Source organism: Rhinolophus sinicus, linkage group LG09, assembly GCF_036562045.2.
Source record: "Rhinolophus sinicus isolate RSC01 linkage group LG09, ASM3656204v1, whole genome shotgun sequence".
Classification (NCBI taxonomy): Eukaryota; Metazoa; Chordata; class Mammalia; order Chiroptera; family Rhinolophidae; genus Rhinolophus; species Rhinolophus sinicus.
The window spans coordinates 108169798-108189298 of NC_133758.1; the positions used below are offsets into that span (position 1 = coordinate 108169798).

The window sequence follows — 19501 nt, forward strand, 5'->3', positions numbered from 1 at the left end:
CATTAAAATCACCGGAGAGCTTGAAAAAGATCCCAGTGTCCAGGCTTTGTGCCAGAACAATCTAACCATGACTTTTGGGGATGGCACCCAAGTATTAGTATTTGTAAAAGCACTTCAGGTTGTTCCATGTGCCGCCAGAATTGAGGACCCTTGTCCTGGCGAGCAGTGAATGCGTAAAATCCAGGACTTTGAGGCAACTCCCAGTTTCTACAGGAAATGTAGAGATTTGAGGCTTTGAATTGAAAGGATCTATATAGCACATGTGAAACAGGAGCAGAAAAGCAAAATCTGAACAAATAATAGTGAAATTTAAGCCCATGCCAGGCACCACCCACCTAAGGGTTTCTTAGCTTTTATTTTCTATAAATGAAATAAAACACTATGCATTCTGTTGTGTCCAACTCCTCTGTAATTCAAAATTTATAACTTTGAGACTTACACATGTTGTTACTTGCAATAGTAGGTCACTCATTCTCATTAGTGCATGATTTCCAATGTCTGAATATACCACAATTTCTTCATCCACTTTACTGTTGATGAGCCCTTAGGTAGTTTCCAGTTAGGGGCAATTACAAACAAAAGTGCTCTATTCATCTTTACATTTTTTGGTTAACCTAAGTACGCATTTGTGTTGGCTATGTTCCTGGCCGTGAAACTGTGGGTCACAGAACAGGCCTGTGTTCAGCTTTACATAGCACTGCCAAAACGTTTTCCAAAGCGTGTGCACCAATTTATATCACTACACTAGTGTGTGATACTTCTATGAGGTCTGACAATTAAGTTCACGAACTTGTTGCAACGATGTTGCTAGCCTGTTTTCATATCAGAGGGATTATTCATTATAAATCTGTACCAACTGGACAAACAGTTAACCAAGTTTACTATTTGGAAGTGCTGAAAAGGCTGCATGTAAAAGTTAAATGACCTGAACTTTTCGCCAACAATTCATGGCTCTGGCATCACGACAATACACCAGCTTACACAGCATTGTCTGTGAGGGAGTTTTTAGCCAGTAAACAAACAACTGTATTGGAACACCCTCCCTGTTCACCTGATCTGGCCTCCAATGACTTCTTTATTTACCCGAAGATAAAGGAAATATTGAAAGGAAGACATTTTGATGACATTCAGGACAGCAAGTGTAATATGACGACAGCTCTGATGGCCATTCCAGAAAAAGAGTTCCAGAATTGTTTTGAAGGGTGGACTAGGTGCTGGCATTAGTGCATAGCTTCCCAAGGGGAGTATCTTGAAGGGGGCCATAGTGATACTCAGCAATGAATATCTTTTTTCTAGGATGAATCACTTTGTCTAGGATGAGTTGGCGAACTTAATTGTCCGACCTCGTATGTCTCGCACACCCTTCCCAAAAACACATGGTCTTTCCCCTCTTTAGGGTTTAAGCCTTTCTGGCAGGTGTCTTGTGGTTTTACTCTAAGTCCTGTGACCCATCAATGCCCCTCTCGCTTGTGTGGACTCTCTGGGGCTCCTTTTCGTGCTGCCTGGATTATGCTAACGCTTCCCCAGGAAACTTCATGGAGCCACAGTCTTTCATGATGATCACTAAACTTCTCAGACCAGGTGTCACTAACCAACGGCTGTGCACATTGGCTCACAGAGCATTTTCAATGTAAGTAACCAGTACTATGCTTGGATACAATACAAGCAGCTTAGCTCCTATTTTATACCTGACCTGCTAACATGCTAACTTCATGCCTCCATAGGCACTTGGCATTTGGTGCAAATCCGTGTATGTTACAGCAAAAGCACTGCTGTCTAGGAATTTCTGAAGACATGGGTTATCATATCGTTTCCATCACCAGCTTTGGGATCTTGGACAAGTCACTCCACCTCTCAGAGCCAGTCTTTTCTGCTGTAAAATGGAAACATACGGACACATTCCCTGCCTCCCTCACAGACTGGTTTTGGATATCAAATAAAAGGATGTTGAGGCATTAAGTATTTACCGGGCACCATTTCCAGTCATTACAAGGCATCATGGCTTATTGACAAACTCAGACCCTAGGCTTCTCAGAGGACTGCCCTGTGCAAAACTAGACTAGAACCACAGGTGTGAAATACAAATATGCTATTTGCTGATGTTTACTGAACTAATGTGCAGGCTACGAAGTAAATGGCTGGTTGAGGATTCTAAGCCGGAGGGCAGCCCAGCTGAAACAATGCATAATTATGATTTGATTTCAGAAATGCAAACAGGACCTCAATTACTCTACCTGCTGATTAGTCTAAATTCCACTGTTGCTGAAACTGGAGGAAAGAATGGGTGGCAAGGGTCCATTCTGGAAGTTACAGAAAGCACAAGTGGGCAGGGAGGCCTGTCCAGGGAGTCACATGGATTGGCTGCAGTGGGCTCTGATCTGCTCCTGAGATGAGGCCGGGGCCCGGGGCGGGCTTGTGGGGTGATGAGGCTGTGCCAGCTCCTGGATCACAGCTGCTGAGGAGAGAGCAGCACGTGGATTCTCCCCGTCGTCAGGCAGAGCTCTTCAGTGAGGTGGGCTCCGGGAGGGATCTGTGCCTCTGCTCAGCCGAGCTCCAGCCGGAAGCCCTGGGAGGCAGAGAAGGTGTGGCTGCTGCCGGGCTCTCAGGAGCAGCCTGATCGTTCCTCGGCTGAGGGTGCAGGGACAGCCAGGCTCAACGCCTCCTGAGCCATGCCAGCCAACCTCACAGAGGGCAGCCCCAATTCCAAGGGGACCACACAGATGCTGGATTCTCATGCAGTCCTCTGCTTCCCCACAACTTTCCCGGAAGTAAAGGAGGAAGAGGAGTGGGGCTCCTTCTACTACTCCTTTAAGGTAAGGGGCCTGCCTTCCATTCTGAACACCGATTTTAAATAACCCATAAAATTTAAGAGACCCAGTTAAAGGGTAATGGCTAACATTGTACATGGGTGCAGTTTATTTTCTTTACTAAAAAGAATAAATTAAAAAAACTGATAAGGAAAAGCAACAAGTTTTTTATACCGTGCAAAGACCTATATTGTTTCTTATAAATACAGGTCTTTTTCTTCTCCTGCTGCTACCGAAAATATGTGAATTGTGAGTAACATTCATGAGTGCATGATTTTCAAATTTTTCTTCCTTTCCTTGGTGAAAGCACGTTTAATCAATCCTGTGGTAGTGCTAGGAAGGTCTGTGACTCTTAGGGGTTATTGCTGTCAGTTTTTTGCCAGAAACGCCAGAGGTATGAAAGCCCACACCCCCTAGGACAGTGCCTGATGCCAGGAGAGATACAGCAGCAAGGAAAGAAGGAAGGAAGGACCACACTTTCTTTCCTGATTCTTTGCACTATCAGTGGGGAATAGATTCTTGGACTGGAGTGAGCAGTGCCACTGTTTGCAACAAGTTGTCTCCGAGAACAAATAAAAGTTCAAGAGTTAGATGAGTTTTCACCTTGAAAGTATCTAAAAGTCATGTGGAGGCAATGATCCTCATTAAACTAACACTTCCCTCTTCTGCTACAAGACTGTGTCAGGAACAAACCAGGCATCTGGAAGACAAGTTTCCTGCTTCTGGGGTCAGAATGCTTGGAATGTCAGGTTATTTCACATGCTGTCCGGTGATGCATTCAGTCATTGCAATAATTCCCAGGTCTCAAAGTGGTCCTTGGTGCCATAAAGGAAACTATTTCGAGAAAAATTCTAGCAGGGTTTTTTTGTTTTTCTTTTAACCCTCTTTGGTGTTCTGGAAGTAATTTGGTTTGTACTCAACAAGGTAGATTTACTATAACATCCACCTCTCTACTTAAGCTTTGCTTCCATGCAAACACTAAGAATGAAACTTTCCGCAGGGATCTGTCCCTAGAGCCAGCCTCACACTCCTCAAGGATCAAGACACTCTTATAAAACAGCAGAGCCCGAGTAAGTCACTTAGACTGGCTTCACGGGACACAGTCCCTAGGGACCACCCCCTAAAGCATGCGCCCGTGCAGCCAAGCTACCTGGCTCCACAACAGTAAATAGACAACTGAAATTGGAGTTTGTTGCCATTTACCATTGACTGAACAATCCCCTCTGTAAAATCAGCCTGCAGACCCAGAGATTCTACCTTGGAGAAGCAGGCTTTGTGCACCCAGGAGGCACTGGGCTCCTGTGAGTGATGCAGCCTCTGCCGCCTCTTTGATATTTATAGAACGTGACAGCAAACAGAATGAAGAGAGACTGGCCATGGCAAAGGGCTAATCATGGGCAATAAGGCAGTTGTTCTGAGACTCAGGCAATAATCTCTCTCAGCTGAAACCTTATTTGCCATTTTTTGAATGCACTTCCTAAGGAGATGTTTTTAATATTCGGACAAACAAATCCCCGTTTTCTCCCTACGAGAATTTGTACTCTGTCCTAGCAGATAATGGTCTCTAGGCACTGAAGAGAATCACATCATTCTTATCTCTTTCCTAGTGATATGTCTGCCATCAAACAACTGGACCACTGGACAAAGAGAGAAGCAGAAAGGAAGGAGTGATGTGTGGTCAGGAGCTTAGAAGATTCCATTTCATTTTTTGAGAGATGCAAGCATTGACTAAAAACAGTGAGAAAGGGGAAGGGATTAAGAAGTACAAATCGGTAGTTACAAAAGAGTCACAGGCATATAAAGTACAGCATGGAGAATATAGTCAATAATTTTGTATAAACTGTGTATAGTGTCAGATAGGTACTAGACTTATCGGGGGGATCACTTCATAAATTATGAAAATGTCTAACCACTATACTGTACACTAATATAAAATAATATTGAATGTCAACTATAATTTTTATAAAATAGTCATGGGGATATATAGTACAGCATAGGGAATATAGTCAATAATATTCTAATAACTATGTATAGTGTCAGATGGGTAATAGACTTATTGGGGTGATCACTATGTGAGGGATATAAATGTCTAATCACTATATTGTTTTGTACACCTGAAACTAGTAATAATAAGAGTAATAATGATAATAATAATAATAAAACAGTACCCAGAACTTAGCAGGTTCCTAATAAATGTTACCTAAAAAACAAACAAACAACAACAACAACAAAAAATAGTGATTTTAGTTACACAGCAGTCAATAGTGGTGTTTGTGGGAACCCAGCTTAAACGACTTAGTGTCACTTATTTCCATGGTCCCCTTTGAGCCACAAGCAGTTTTGATGCAGAAACAGTTCTGATTAAAAAACAAAACAAACAGAAGCCTGGTTTACTGTGATGCTTTTATCCCACATACTTCTCAACAAGAGTCAGAATTGTGCTTCTTTACTATCTTCCAAGAATGCCCATTAAATCCCCATTGCCTTTACCAAAAGCAGTACAAATTTAATAAAAATAAAAATGGTAACAGCACTAATAATGAAACAGCCATACACTTGTTTTTCTGTGGGCTATCTTGGTGATGGGAGTCTTTCTAAATGACTTCTGTAAAATATCTCATTTAATTCTCACAACCCATGGTGTATTCTTCCATCTGGAATTGCCTTCCATCTTCATCTGTGTTTGTCTAAATTCTACCCACTGTTTAAGGCCCGTCTTGGGTTGCTTCCTCCATGAAGCCCCCCTTGACTCACCCCTCCTCTGAGTTCCAGTAGTTTCATGGAGTGTACTTCTCTCCTTGCCACTTAATCCAACTCTGACTTCAACTGCTATTTCAATATGTGTCAGGTAAATGTGTAACAGTCATTAAGCTCTTTGATGTTTGTTTTAGATTCTCTCCAGAAACCAGCAGCACCCTGGGCATACTCAATAAACATTTACTATAGAAATGAAGTGTGATGTTCTGTTTCTGTCAATTGCCTACAGTCAGACTGGGCAGCAGAAAGCTTGCTTTCTCAGTGACAGAGTCGGGGGGCCTTGTTAACTGCTACTCCACAGATCAACCTGTGCCTTGCCTGGTCTCTACCAGCTGTACTCACCAAAGTCCTTCTCTGCAGATACATTCAGCTCATCCTGATCTCATTTCTAAGCCATCGTGACCAAGGCAAATTATAGATCTCAGTGGGAATTAGTTGTGGTATCATGCACTGGTACCCCCTACCTGGTTTAGCCCTGGGGAACCTGTACCCACTGCATCGCGGCCTTACCTAGTCTCAGCTGTCTTGCCTCAGTCTACATGCCTGGGCTTCTAATTAGTTTCCTCCTAGCACTCCAGTTCTCCTCTGAACCCCAAAGCCCTCTTGACAGAAGACAAGTTATCCCTGTCTAGATCTTACTAATTCTTCTTTCACAGGCTGAAAGCCTTTTCTTCCTTCCCATCGCCAACCCCAAACTGTCGCCCTGCTTCCCACTGCTCTAACCTGCTCTGCTGTCCTAAGCACGTCATTGGATAACAGCGAGAGGGCGGGGGTGGGGGGGCGGGATGAGTTCACCACCTTCTTCCTCTCATGAACTTCACGGGACTGACACTACGTAGTCCTGGGTTCAAGGTCCTCAGGTCAGGCCCTGGTTTCCTTCATCGTTTCTAATTTCTCCTACTTTCACAGTCCCACCCAGCTTACCTCCTGAATTCCTAAACCCCAGCATTAAGGAATTATATGGGCTTCAAGAATCTACCAGAAGTTTGCAAGGAGGATGGGACCTGGCTTATCAGAAAGTGCATAGGGCACCTGAATGTAGAGCTGTCCAAGCAGAAAACAGAGATGAAATAATAGCTTCTTCATAATAGCCTTTAACTTTGCCAGTGACTCCACCAGCAGTATTTCCAAAATCTCTGATTCTTAATGATAATAACATTAATTCAAAGCAACTGGGAGGGAACCTGTTTCAATTAGTAAATTGCCGAAGTGATAAAATAATGCAAATGAGCTCAGTTCTATTGCTCTTAGGTGAGGAGAGAAATAAAAACCAAGACTGCTAAATATTACCTAATGACAATCTTTTATTGAAAATCTCCTTTAGTGGTAGTTACAAATGATATGCAATTAGTCTAACTATTGTTTATATGTAAATGGTAGCTTCTAAGTGCTTGAGGGTGATTGGACACACTTTGTTCCCCTTGTTTGCTCATTCTCCCTGCCTGCTGTCTTCCTGTTAATTTTCCTAGCACATCCTCCCTCCATTAATACAACAGAAGCAAATTCCAGTTCAATCCATGTCCCAATTATTTCACACTAGGCTTGACGCAAGAGCTCAATCTAAGCAGCTTAAGTATACTGTACTATGCTTGTTTTCACATTTAGGTTGGAGATTTATTTCAAAGGACTGATTCTAGCTACTGAGTACCAGCATTTTCACCTTCAGTGACTATAATTTCAACTCCTCTATGCCCACTCGCCTGCTTCCCTGAACCCTCCTCTCCTGCCATCACATCCCTTTGGGACTTGCCGATCTCTCGTCCTGCCCAGGACAATGTCAGTGATGCTTTTCCTGGAACCCAGGAGCTCTTGATCCCTGACCTGCAAGTTATAACAAGGGGTCTTGCATTTACAGCATGTATTTTGTCCTCTTCTACTTACTTCCACTCAGTATGTTCATTTTGAGTTTCTGCAAGTTGAATAGTGCAGCTGTTGATAAGGAAATGACTAGGAGATTTGCTCAGTGAAATAATTATTAAAGGTCTGCTATTTACTGCCTGTTTCTGCCACACAGACCTGACACACCACTTTCGAATCCCCTACCCTCGGTCAAGTCCACCATGTCCAGTTTCATTCTGTGTCATTGACAAAGGCTCAGACATTGCCTCTTAGCTCCACAAAATCATCATGCAGTTAGTTCCCAAGTCATAGGAGTATGCTCTAGTTATAAACAAGGAAAACTTCATCAACTAAATTTCTCTCTGTGTAACTAATACATCTGGTGGCAGGAAACATGACCTTGCTTACTTCTGAGTAAACTCAGTCATTACAGAGTTTTTCAGCCTGTGAAGGGCTTTCCCATCTTGAGACTTAAGTTCTAAGGGGATGTACTTCTGTAGCGTGTTCACGTGTGTGTGGTGGGGCTGAGGGAGGGGCCCAGCCTAGGGAGGGGTCCGTGCAAGTTGGCACCAGCTGAGACGAAGAGTTCCTTCTGGCCTTCAGAAGTGGTCCTCCTGGTTCCAGACCCTTGTTTGGATCCCCATCTGGCCCATCTGCACTGCTTTCTGCCGCAGTGTCCCTCTGTCACATTTTCTTCGGGGACACAGGTGCTCACAGCTCCCTCTTTCCCTCTCTCAATCCTGGCTAGATTTCTGTGTCCTTAAAGGGAATGAAAAGTTTCTCCTCTTCACTCCTAGTTCTGGGCAGCAGAAAATAAAGTGCTGTTGTCTCTGGTCCTTTCTCTGACCAGGTGGCCATCCTACAACTCCCACGCAATGATGGCTGGGAAAATTCCCAGGAGCTGCCATTCCTGGTTCTGATACAGGAAGCACCCTTCTAATCCTGAGCTCCCAAAGTTAGCAGGAGTTGTCTCTTCCTCTCTTTTTGTGCTAATCTGTGGAGGTGGCAATATAATATCTTCTCATCAGTGTCTAGCTTTCCTCACATCCTGTACCACTCTTGTACCATCTAACAATCCCATCTCCCTCAGCCTACTTTCTCTGTCGTGGGGAAGTGATCACTCTGTGTTCTTCCAAACTTCTTATTCTAGGCTCTTTGCTGTGAATGCTCAAAAGACACATCCTCTTCCAAGGCAAAAAAGCTATTTCTCTTCGTGCTATTATGATATCCTCCATGAGGCATTTTGAAAGCCTGACTCTGACTTCTTTCTCTTCGTCTGCATTGAAAGAGTAAAGATTGTACCCTGAGGACACATGGAGTAAAGCTCTCTGACTGCCTGGCTGGGGCTGTTTTATTAAGCAAGTAGGAAAGAGCCCATCTATTAATATTTCAAAATGTCATCCAGACATCCTTGAAATAATTTCCTGTTGATATAGGGGGTAGGAATGTTTTGAGCCATGAACTCAAGTGGACAAGAAATGTAATTTTATTTTTCTGTGCCTGAGCTGAGCTTCTCTCTGGGTTCCTCAGTCCACCTGACTATAGGAAGTGCAGCCTAGTCGTCCCCAGGTAAACCCGGGCTCCAATCTTCATCATGTTTGTGAGGCAGAGGCTCTAATCACACAGACTGCTGGGGTCAAGTCCCAGTGCCATCACTATCTGGCTGTGTGACCTTGGCAGTTTGCTTTTGCCTGTGCCTTGATTTGCTCATCCAAGAAATACCAATAACTGAATGTCCCTTGGAGGGTGGTCATGAAAAGTTAAGTGACTGAATGCTTGTGAAGCTCTTAATAACAGGGCGTGTCCTGGAGTACAGTGTTCAGTAAAGGTGAGCTATTATATCCCCAGGAATTAGTTCTTTCACTCTTTTCCCAAAGCTCCTTCCTGAGAGGTGATGAGTTGTCATCGTCTGTTTGGAAGAAGCTCTGCAGACTCTAAGAGAAATGTCTGCAGGCTGAAACTCTCCAGGACTGCCTCAATAGGCATTACATCCTCAAATACTGATGGTGAATTGAGCTGTTTCTTTTCTTTCAATTAGACCATAAAAAATATAGAATAAAATATTTAGAGAAGATTCCATTTCTCATTTTATCATCCTGATATAATGTCTAATTTTTATCTAGACAAGCTTAATGGCCCAACACATGAAGGGTTGTTTCCAGAAATGGAAAATGATGCCCTATCCAGGGAAAGAAAGAATGGGCTTCTGTGCACCAAAAAAGACCTTCCGGGCCACGAGAAAGCAAAACCAGCATGATGAAGTCACTAAGGAGTAATCGGGGTCCTTTTCTTTCTCATTTTGGCAATATTGATGGCTGCCTAAAAATGATGGATCTCTCACTCTAGTCAGCACTTTACAGCTAACAACATGATGTCACATGATCTCATTTGAACCTCCCTTCAGCTCTAGGAGGGTTTAAAGTCACATTTTTGTTTTCTTTTAACCACATGTGAACGTGAAGTCTAACAGAAGTTAAAGTGAACTTCCCAAAAAGTAACATAAAATAAGAAACAAGGAAAGAAGGAAGGAAGGAAGGAAGGAAGGAAGGAAGGAAGGAAGGAAGGAAGGAAGGAAGGAAGGAAAGAAAAAACTTTTTAAATATGATTCTTCTGCCGATTTTAGTCAGGATAGATTAGGTTCTGCAACAATATAGATGAACCCCTGTATCTCAATGGTTGAACACACCAAAGGTTTATTTTTTTCTCATGTCATAGGTGTAAGCAGGTCACTTGTTCTAGAACAAGGGGTTTCCAAACCTTCCCTTATCTGTGTTGGCGTTAAATGACACAGGACTTGGACTCCAATCCATTGGCAAGAATGAATTAGCTGATGGACATGAGAAATGTGGCTTCACTGAACACCCTTTGAGTGGGAACACAGTACACTGTTTTAAAGCTTGGTTTGATCTTCACCTTCTGCAGGATACAAGCCAAACTCTTCAGCCTGGCCTGCCGGCCTTTCACCGTCTGAGCCGACCACCGTCCCTGCTCCTAACCTCACATCTTGTACCACACTGCATTGAATATGTCACCATACTCCAAGGAAATGAGTTTCTGTTCACCTTGGGCAGAAGTGCCTTTCTCACACCATTCTCTTCTGATATCTCATCTAACCTCACTTCCCCCTCTTCTGTGCAGCCTTCAGATTCGTTCAGTCATCCAACACCATCACTACCCTTCTACTCACAAAGCACAACCAATCTCTGTGCGACACGATTCATCTCCTGCCATGCATGTCTGCCTACACACATAAACGCATGCCCACACACACACATAAACACAGATACACACACGCACTAGGAGTCAGTCCTTTAGGGGCAGCCCTAGATCTCACTACCCTTAGCCTAGTGTTTGCTACACCGTAGCTAAATGGTCAATAAATATTTTGTTGAACAAAAGAGCCTTTCGAGAAACAATCTGCATAGCAAGTTTTTTCCTAAAGGCTCAATGCTTTCATGTAAACAGTTTAGAGCGGATGGAGTCTTACTCCTTATTCTATAAGCCATTAAGTTTGGATTGGTAAAGACAGCATGATTTGGGGGAGTCCCTGACACCACGGCAAGCTACAGTGGAGGGGAAGCATGTGTAGACAGATCTTTAGACCTAAAGCAAACAACATCCAAGGTCTGTGTGTCCCGCTTCCTATGCTACCAGCTCTGGTTCCGCAGGTGAGGCTTGGAGACCATCACCACTGAGCCCGAAGCCACCAGGCAGGTACAGGGAAAAGCACATTAACATTCATATGTCTTCTCTTCATTTATGTGTTTCAATGCCTGATGGTAGAAGTTCAGCCACACAAATCTGCTGCAAGCTACACAGGACAGAGGGCACCGTCTGTGGACAATAGGCTCGTCTTCAGTGGGGTGAATGGATCCAGCCCTGTCTACTAGGACCCCAATCAGGCAGTCACACATGACTCCTCTCTGCTGGACACTTCAATTTAGGACATTCTTCCTGAGTCCTCGCCCTGAGCCCCTCTCGTGCCCCTTTCCCACACCTGTTGTCCCTTACGAGGATGTTCACCTCTGTGCCCTGGCCTCACAGGTGCGTCTGCTCTTCATTTGCTAGCTCCCCCAGGTTTCTTTCAGCTACTTATTGTGAACCTCCCGGATGAACTAAAAACTATAAATTGAAAGTATCAGGATCTGAGCTGTGATCAGCCCTCGGGGAAAAGATTCCTCTCACCTTACCTTGTTTACTAGCACATCCAGAACAAACAATCAAACAAAAAGCACAAATTCCCACGGGATTATTTTTTTAATTATATGGATCATTGGAAAAAACAAGTGTAGTTTTTTGATCTATAAAACAAATGTGGGCCCCTGGCATTTCTGTTTCTGGTGACATTTGAGGATTCACTAGTAACCAGAAAGCTGAATCAGACACTTATGCAAATGGAGTCCCATGCACCCAATTCCGATTGCAATGAGAACAGTTAGGCAGTGGGAAATTAACACAGCTAATTAAACATGAACTATGACCCATGGCAGTAATGATGAAATACTCCAGGCCAATAATTAACCCTTTCTGGTCAGAGTAGGAAGACCTGATGTAGTTATTTAATATGGCCTGGAACTAAGGAATACATGTTAGGCTGTCAGTCACTTCCCTGTTCAGCCCCAGTTTGAAGGTGTTAAAGCTGCTGTAATCTGCCACCTGTGATGATGGTGTGGAGAGGTAGGGCAGAGACAGTTCAGGCAATGAAGACAATGGGAGAAAATCCCACGTGGGGAAGAATCTTCTCTTGGTAGCAAGTTCTTCTAACTCAGGACAAAGACCCAGGGTGGTCCTTGCCCCATTTCTGAAATAGTTGATTTTTAGGAAATTGGTTCAATTTCTCCTTGTAAGCTTTTTTCTGCTCCGCAACCACCTAATGTTCATGGGCAACCCCTATCTGTCCCCATTATCCTGAAAGATTTTCACCCTCTGCCTTCACTCATACTTTTGCCAGACACCCTGCTTCTTTGCTTGGCTACTTCTCATTTTTTCAGACTCAACTCACATATTAATTTCTATAGGCTATATCTTTTGACCAACCATGACCAGCCTCTCCCCAAGTTCTACCACATATCCTTTCTTTGAGATCTACGATATCTCCCTTACAGTGGGTCACATTGAAAATTTTTGTTGACATCTATGCCTCCACTATCACACTATGTATGAGCTCCTGTCTTAGCCTTCCTAATATCCCCACAGTATATTGAACTTAACTACTAGATTCTCAATAAATGTTGGTTGAGCTTGATTATACAGAATGCAAACCAATGTAATCATGTTCACAGCAGCATGATTTCAAGTTTCGCACTTCTGGCCTGAGTATCATTTCTACACCAAAATACATATGGCAAGGTTCTCCCCTCAGGATAAATGCCTCCCTCCTCTAATGTACTACGTGAGAATTCACAGAGTGACACTTAACCCACAACTATCTAGAACTGCCATCCACCTCAACAGACCCAGGCTGTGACAGCACCTCCCATCCCATTCACATTCACTATTCCTCACACAGGAGGCCCCCTGTCAGTTCATCCCACCAGCCCCTAGTCAGAGGATGCAACTTACATTCCCCTTCTGGATACCTGTAATGATATGAAAAGCTTTACAAAAATATAAAACTTCAATTAACATCCACTCTTATGTGTAGCTTTATAGCATTGTTTTATTTTTTGTAATAGTAATTAATTAAAAAGCCTTGTTATATGTTTTCATAATTGAATATTAGAAACAAAGCCTATCCTGGGTAATCCAAGATGGAATTCCCGTAGCTCTAGGTAAAAGAGATAGAAAAGGGAATGCAGACAGATGGTTGTGATGACCATAATTCAACTGTATTTGCAAGAGTGTCTCTGAGCTGTGTTCCCAGAAAGGGTGGTAACATTGTAGGTTTTCCAAAGGGGCATCGTCAGGAGGAGCTGGGGCAGAGGCCGAGGTGAGCCTCCTGAGCAAGCCCAGTCCTACCTCCCTGCCTCCTGGTTGACTGTTACTTGCTGTTACCACCTGGCAGTGTTTCTGAAGCAGCAGGTGGGGCGAGACACAGAGAGAAGTTGGGACCAAGCCCTGAATGAGAGGTTCCCAGCTGTTTGGACATGGTTCCTACCCAGGGGTCTCCAGAGCCGGTGACCGTGTCTCATCCCGCAAGTCTAATTAAGGAATCCAAAGCTTTGCTCTCTGTTCCTACCTGTCTCACTTTAACTTGTCTGCTCCTTGTGCTACATGGTGAGTCACCTTCAATGGAATTAGACATTTGAAGATCTTTGCTTTGGATATTTCTAACTCATGCACACAAATTAATGAGGCTTTGAGCAGCCTCAGAGACTGGGTGCTGTGACAGAGAGGTGGCGCCCAGGTCTCAGTGACAGGACAGCAGAGTTTCTTTGACTGCTCGCTGGGAACTGAGGCTGAATTATAACCTTACTGAGACTTCATTTCCTCTGTTGGGAAGGAAGATATATTTGCTCTTTGCTGTATTTGAGATGTTCACCTTCAACATCACAGAAATAACAATAATCTTAAAATGAACCGTGAAAAAGTAAAGGGTATAGAATTCTCTGTGCTCCCGGGGCCATATGGTGCAGCTGTATCTTGTGTGACATTTATGATTACTGGCGTGTGGACGCACATTGCTCCAATGTCCATCCATTCAGTCACATATTGAGAGCACTGACTTTATGCTCAGTCCTGGCGGAAACAGTCATGAAACTGACCCGGCTCCAGAAACCCAGCTTCAGACAAGTTTTGGGTCGGAAGGAAAATGAAGATTTGTTTCCCAGTTGAAAACGGAAAGTAAATGAGGCAACTTCACTGTCTCTGGCCCCAAATTGGAGCAGAAAACCACTGCAGTAATGAGGACATGGACTTTACAGTCAAACAAAGCTGTGCTCAAACCCCAGCTGCCCCACATATGAGCCAGGAATTCCAGATTAGTAACTGCTCTGAGCCCCATTTCTTACCTGTAAGGCTGAGGACAGTGACATCTTTTTGGTCAGGTTGTTATGATGAAGTGAGCAATAAGGAAAGTGTCTCAAACAATGCTTAGCACATGACAATCCATCATGGACTGTACAGTACAAACTGAGTAAGTCAGGTGCTGGATTAATGTGAGTCACTCAGATAATGTTAGTTCCCATTCACCCTACAATTGTTCAAGATCCTTTAGGCATTTTTTTTTCTCCCAGTTTCCAGAATTGCACTGGAAAAGAGGATCATTATTCCTCGGGTTCGGATAAATCATATCTTCCTCTCCAGGCAAGTCTGACGTATCCAGTTTCAACTAGAGTCACCCAACTACATGTCCTGTACTTCCTGAGATAATTCTCATATCAAATAACCTTTTCTATGATCCTTACATGTGGCCCTGCACTTGTAACTAAGCATATATTCACCCACCAGATATTTATTAAGCACCTTCTAAGGGAAGACGGAATGTCAGCCTGGAATGGTGACCCAGACCTAATGCCTGCCCTCAGGGGCATCCTTTTGGCCCTGGAAGTGCATCCCCTGGAGTCAAACCTCAGGTAACAGCCCTGAGGCAGCACCAGCATCACCAAGGGGAACACTTCGATTCATCCCTCTAAGTCCCAGGTGGGAATTTTCCGATCTCAAGAGAGCTGAAGTCACTGCATGGTCTCAGTAACTTGAAGTGGAAAACCAATTAGACACGAGCCCGCAGCCACGGAACTGAGTGGAAAACACTCTAGTCTTTAATCACTGAAAAATTGCAAATTTCACCTCTTCTGCTCAGTATTGAGCATCTAGATGGAATTTTGCCTCACGTGACCACTAGGGGGCATTTACTCCCCAACTATATTCTGCAATAGTTCTGACAATTGGTGTTGGGACACCATCCCGTACCTGGGGGTAGGGGGTAGAGGTGCAATGCCTGTTAGGCTCAGGTGAAATTCCAATAGATTGGAACTGAAAATAGGATGAACAGGGTGAATTCAAGCATCATTCTTCAAAGGTCATGAGGTATTTATAAATCACTTCTCAAACCCATATGCAGCCCATGAAACTGAGGCAGGCGATAAACCAGTTTTTATTGTTGTGTAGACTATGCTTCAGACACTGAACTAGAAATCTCCATTGTCTTCATGCTGTCTTCATGTTTTATCTCAAGTATCCTGAGGCAGATTTTATTCTTATCTTCATTTGTATAAATGAGAAAATAGGCTCGGAGAGGATATCACTTAGCAATGCTATCACATGAGCAAGTAGCAAACACGCTGATCCCAAGTCAGGCTGGCATCAAAGCCTACCCACTTTCCCACGGAACCACTCACCTGACGGTGATGCTCAGATGCCCCTGAACTTGTTTCCCCAGTTCCCAATTGCCATAATTCTCCAAATCCTCACATCACCCTGGGATTTCTGTGTGCTTATGTGTATGTGCGTGCATGGGTAAGAATGCTACGAATAAAGGAGAAACACTTACAACTGAGTGTTTTCATACTTGATGACCCTACTTGATGAAACAGGATCTAAACTCAGCTGAGGACAATTTACAAAATCCACATGTTTTATTCTCCCTTGTAGTGCCAACATCTTTACACTGTAGGCCATTAATTGATGTTGAATGAATTAATAGAAAATACAAATAAATCAACATGGCTCTTAGGAAGACTCCAGAAAGCAAGGGTAGGGGGACTTCCTCCATGTGGAAATTGCCTGACGCCTATGAGGTAAGATGAGATTGTCTTCCAACAGACAATTCCAAAGTGAGAGGAGACGGCAGATTTCACAGGACTTGCTCAGCCTGCCCCATCGACATCATCCACTTCCAAGAAGAACTGATCTGTTTACAGGTGCCTTGGGTCTGCCAGCCCAAAGCAGAGTTATCGCCAGCAGCTAAGAAAAGGCTCAGCCCTGACTGCTCCAGCCCTCCTGAGGCCCGACTTCCAATTCCTGCTACCTCTCCCAGGGTAATCTGATTTGCAATGGTTCTCACTCTCTGCTCCCAGCAGAGCAGATGTGAGCCCCAACCCTACTCTGAGGAGATAGGGTGCCTGCATCAGGATTGAGCGATACAAAGATGAAGAAAGCAGCCATTCCATGTCCACTTGGAGGCCTGAGGGCTCCTCCCTTAGAGAGAAACTGGATTTCTGGAAATCTTAATTTTGGTTCCAACAGCATAATCACCAACGTGCCATGTGAGAAATAAACCATTGATCTGTTTCGGTGCTGCTTTTCTGGAAATGTAGCCCAACAAAACTTACCACAGGTAGTTAGTGACATGAGAGAAGGGGAGCAGGAGGAACACTGTAATCTGGAATAAACATTGACTTCTAGTTCAAAATTACCGGAGTTCACTTGACCCATTGTCTTCCTCTTTCCAATCCTCATTCCAAAGGCCTTCAGAGTGTAATTTTACTAGAAAAAAATTCTGTGTGACTAGAGAATAGGTAAGGTTGACACCCGCCTCCTCAGGAATTGGAGGAACTCTATCAGATGTAGAGTAGGGAAGGCGTTCAGAGGGCAGGGCAGACAGACTCATTTACCGTGAAGTAAGTTTTAAGATGAACTAAGAATCTCCCTATAGAATCAGTGGAGGGAAGGTTGGCTCCAGGGGGATTCCACTGTGTAGAGTCCAGAGGCTGAGGCTGGAGCAGACCTCCAGCGAGCAGATTGCGGACCTCACAGAGGAGACCAACTGCTTTCTCCCAGCTAAAGGGATGTGGGCAGCTGGGCAGGGCCATGGATGGTGCTGAAGAAGACAGTCTCCATCAGAAAAACAGCCCTGTATGCACTACCTTCCTGATAACCTACTGTCACCAGCAGAGAAGCAGGCCTCCTTCTTTGTCTGCTTCTAGACATCACTTAACCCCCACTCACCATGGACATCTGGATTTTTCTATCTGAAGAACATCACAGCATCCTAACTTTTCCCTTGCTTCTTCCTCTGAGGCTGAAAGAGTTCAACAGACATCGAATTGGTACTGGACAAGTATGGAAATACCCCCCCCCACAAACACCCCCTACACAGGCTGAGAAAATTTGCTGGACGTGATAGTGTTCTGTAATTCAACAAAAAGAAATTGATTTAAAATATCAAAACATTTCTTCCTAGGCAACAGAGTCACTGAAAGAAACAGGAGAAAATCTTCAAAAATCTCTCATTTGCACATCAGCAGGGCTTGAAAGGGCTTTGCATGCCCATACCTGCCACTCTACCAGTTCGCTCATCTTTTCTTGAAGCATACATACCCCAGGGCACCATCGTCTTCCCTGACAGCACAGCATATTAGGACTACAGTGGGGACACGGAAGCTTCATCCCCACCCTGGCCCTCAGCTGGACTATCCATCAGCATCACCGTCATTCAGACCTCTGCTAACAGAGACTTCCAAGCCACCGAGTTTCACACAGAGTTCCCCAGGTTGCTCTTCAATTTCAAAAGGTAGGTTGTCCAGGTTCAAAGCACTTATTTAATATGGCACCACCGACACACCAGCTACTGAATGGAGAGCATCAACCTGATATGTCAAAAGCGCTCCCTGTTATATCCGCTCCTGAGAGCAAAGGGTTGTCCATCTTTCTCAAAGGACAGCGTTCTCTCAGGAAAACTTGTTTCCTCACTCCACTCAGAATCGTCCTTTTCATAAGCATTAGTTTCCATTCCTGATGCTTCCTGGATGCCACCCAAATCTAGACTGCTACAGAAACAAAACATCCAGAGTAATGCCATCCCTCGTCAGAACAAGACCAGAGGAAAAGCATGTGGCCTGAGCAAAGACTGCTCTCCCAGTGGAAGGTGACACACGCATGCTGGACCTGCCTCGTCACTTTGTTCAGCCTCCCCCAGGGCCCTGGGCCTCTGCTTCTTCTGTACTACCGACTTTAAACAGATGAAAAGCTCCATTTGAAGGAATTGTGGGGAACATTATGAATGATTCGGCATTTTAAATGAGTAGCAGTCCTGCTTTATTTCCGTTTTTACTAATTATACATTATTCAGTGGAACTTGAATATTACTATATTATAAGATTCTGTCAAAGGAAAAAGTAAAATAACCTATCATCACACCACCCTAAAATAACCACTATTAACATTTTAATGTACTTCAGTCTTTTTCCTACATGTATAATTTTGCAGTTGTAATCATACCCAATATATAATTTTATCATGTTTCTCCACTTAACATAAGCATTTTAAAGGTTGATACATAATTTTCATGGCTGTCATTGTTAATAGCTACATAATAGTTCACTGAATTGAAGTGTCTTATTTACTTAACTCTCCTTATCTCTAAACAATTGCCAATTTCTTCTCACAATAAATATACACATCTTTGCGATTATAGTGTTCTTTTTCACAGCTTGAATTCTTTCACATAGACTTAAAATTTCTTAGCCAAAGTATATATACTTTTTTGGTCTCTTGACATATATTTCCAAATAGATTTTTTTCTTAAGTTGCATCAATTCCCACTGCTATCGGTGTAAATAAGGACCACGTGTCTTTGGTCTCTTGAAAGCAGAGCCTTGGCAGGTGGGGATGTGAGGCCGGGAGGGAGACATTCCAGCCCCAAAGCCTGAAGCTTGCCTGCTGTAAAGTACCCTGGTCCTCATGGTATGACGGCTTTCTGTTGCTTTGTTTCTCACAGACTGAGCAGTTGATAACTCTGTGGGTCCTCTTTGTTTTCACCGTGGTTGGAAACTCCATCGTGCTGTTCTCCACTTGGAGGAGGAAGAGGAAGTCGAGAATGACCTTCTTTGTGACTCAACTGGCCATCACAGGTAAGTAACTGTGCAAGTGAGAGGGGAATGAGCTGTGTGCAAATTTCCTAGGGTTTCTCACTTTCAATGACTGTACCACTGGAAATGGCAGGTTGTCTGTCCAAACAGCATTGGCAAGTCTGAGAGTAACTTCTATAGGAACATAAACCCCATATTTGAATGTTTCTTCCAGCACACTTAACATTTAAATATCCATAAGAGTCCATTATAAAAATAACACACTATACAACAGATTTGAAAATACCAATAGCTGAGCCACCAAAGTGTTCTACAGGGTTCCACTCTCCCTATGCACCATAGCTCACTAATGTGGTATTACCATATCATTCCATATTATGACCTTAAAGAATAGATCCCAGAAAATGG

At 43.7% G+C, this 19501-nt stretch overlaps 1 protein-coding gene across 2 annotated transcripts in view; it reads left to right on the forward strand.

Moving 5' to 3' along the window:
• Window positions 1–2427: 2427 nt before the first annotated feature.
• NPSR1 (neuropeptide S receptor 1) overlaps window positions 2428–19501 on the forward strand; it is a 106233-nt gene continuing 89159 nt past the window's right edge. For both annotated transcript variants that reach the window (XM_019726369.2, XM_074340988.1), the window contains exons 1-2: window positions 2428–2813; window positions 19003–19135. In XM_019726369.2, coding sequence (XP_019581928.1) covers window positions 2670–2813; window positions 19003–19135 — 277 coding nt within the window. In that variant the 5' untranslated portion in view covers window positions 2428–2669. The remainder of the gene's footprint in view (window positions 2814–19002; window positions 19136–19501) is intronic.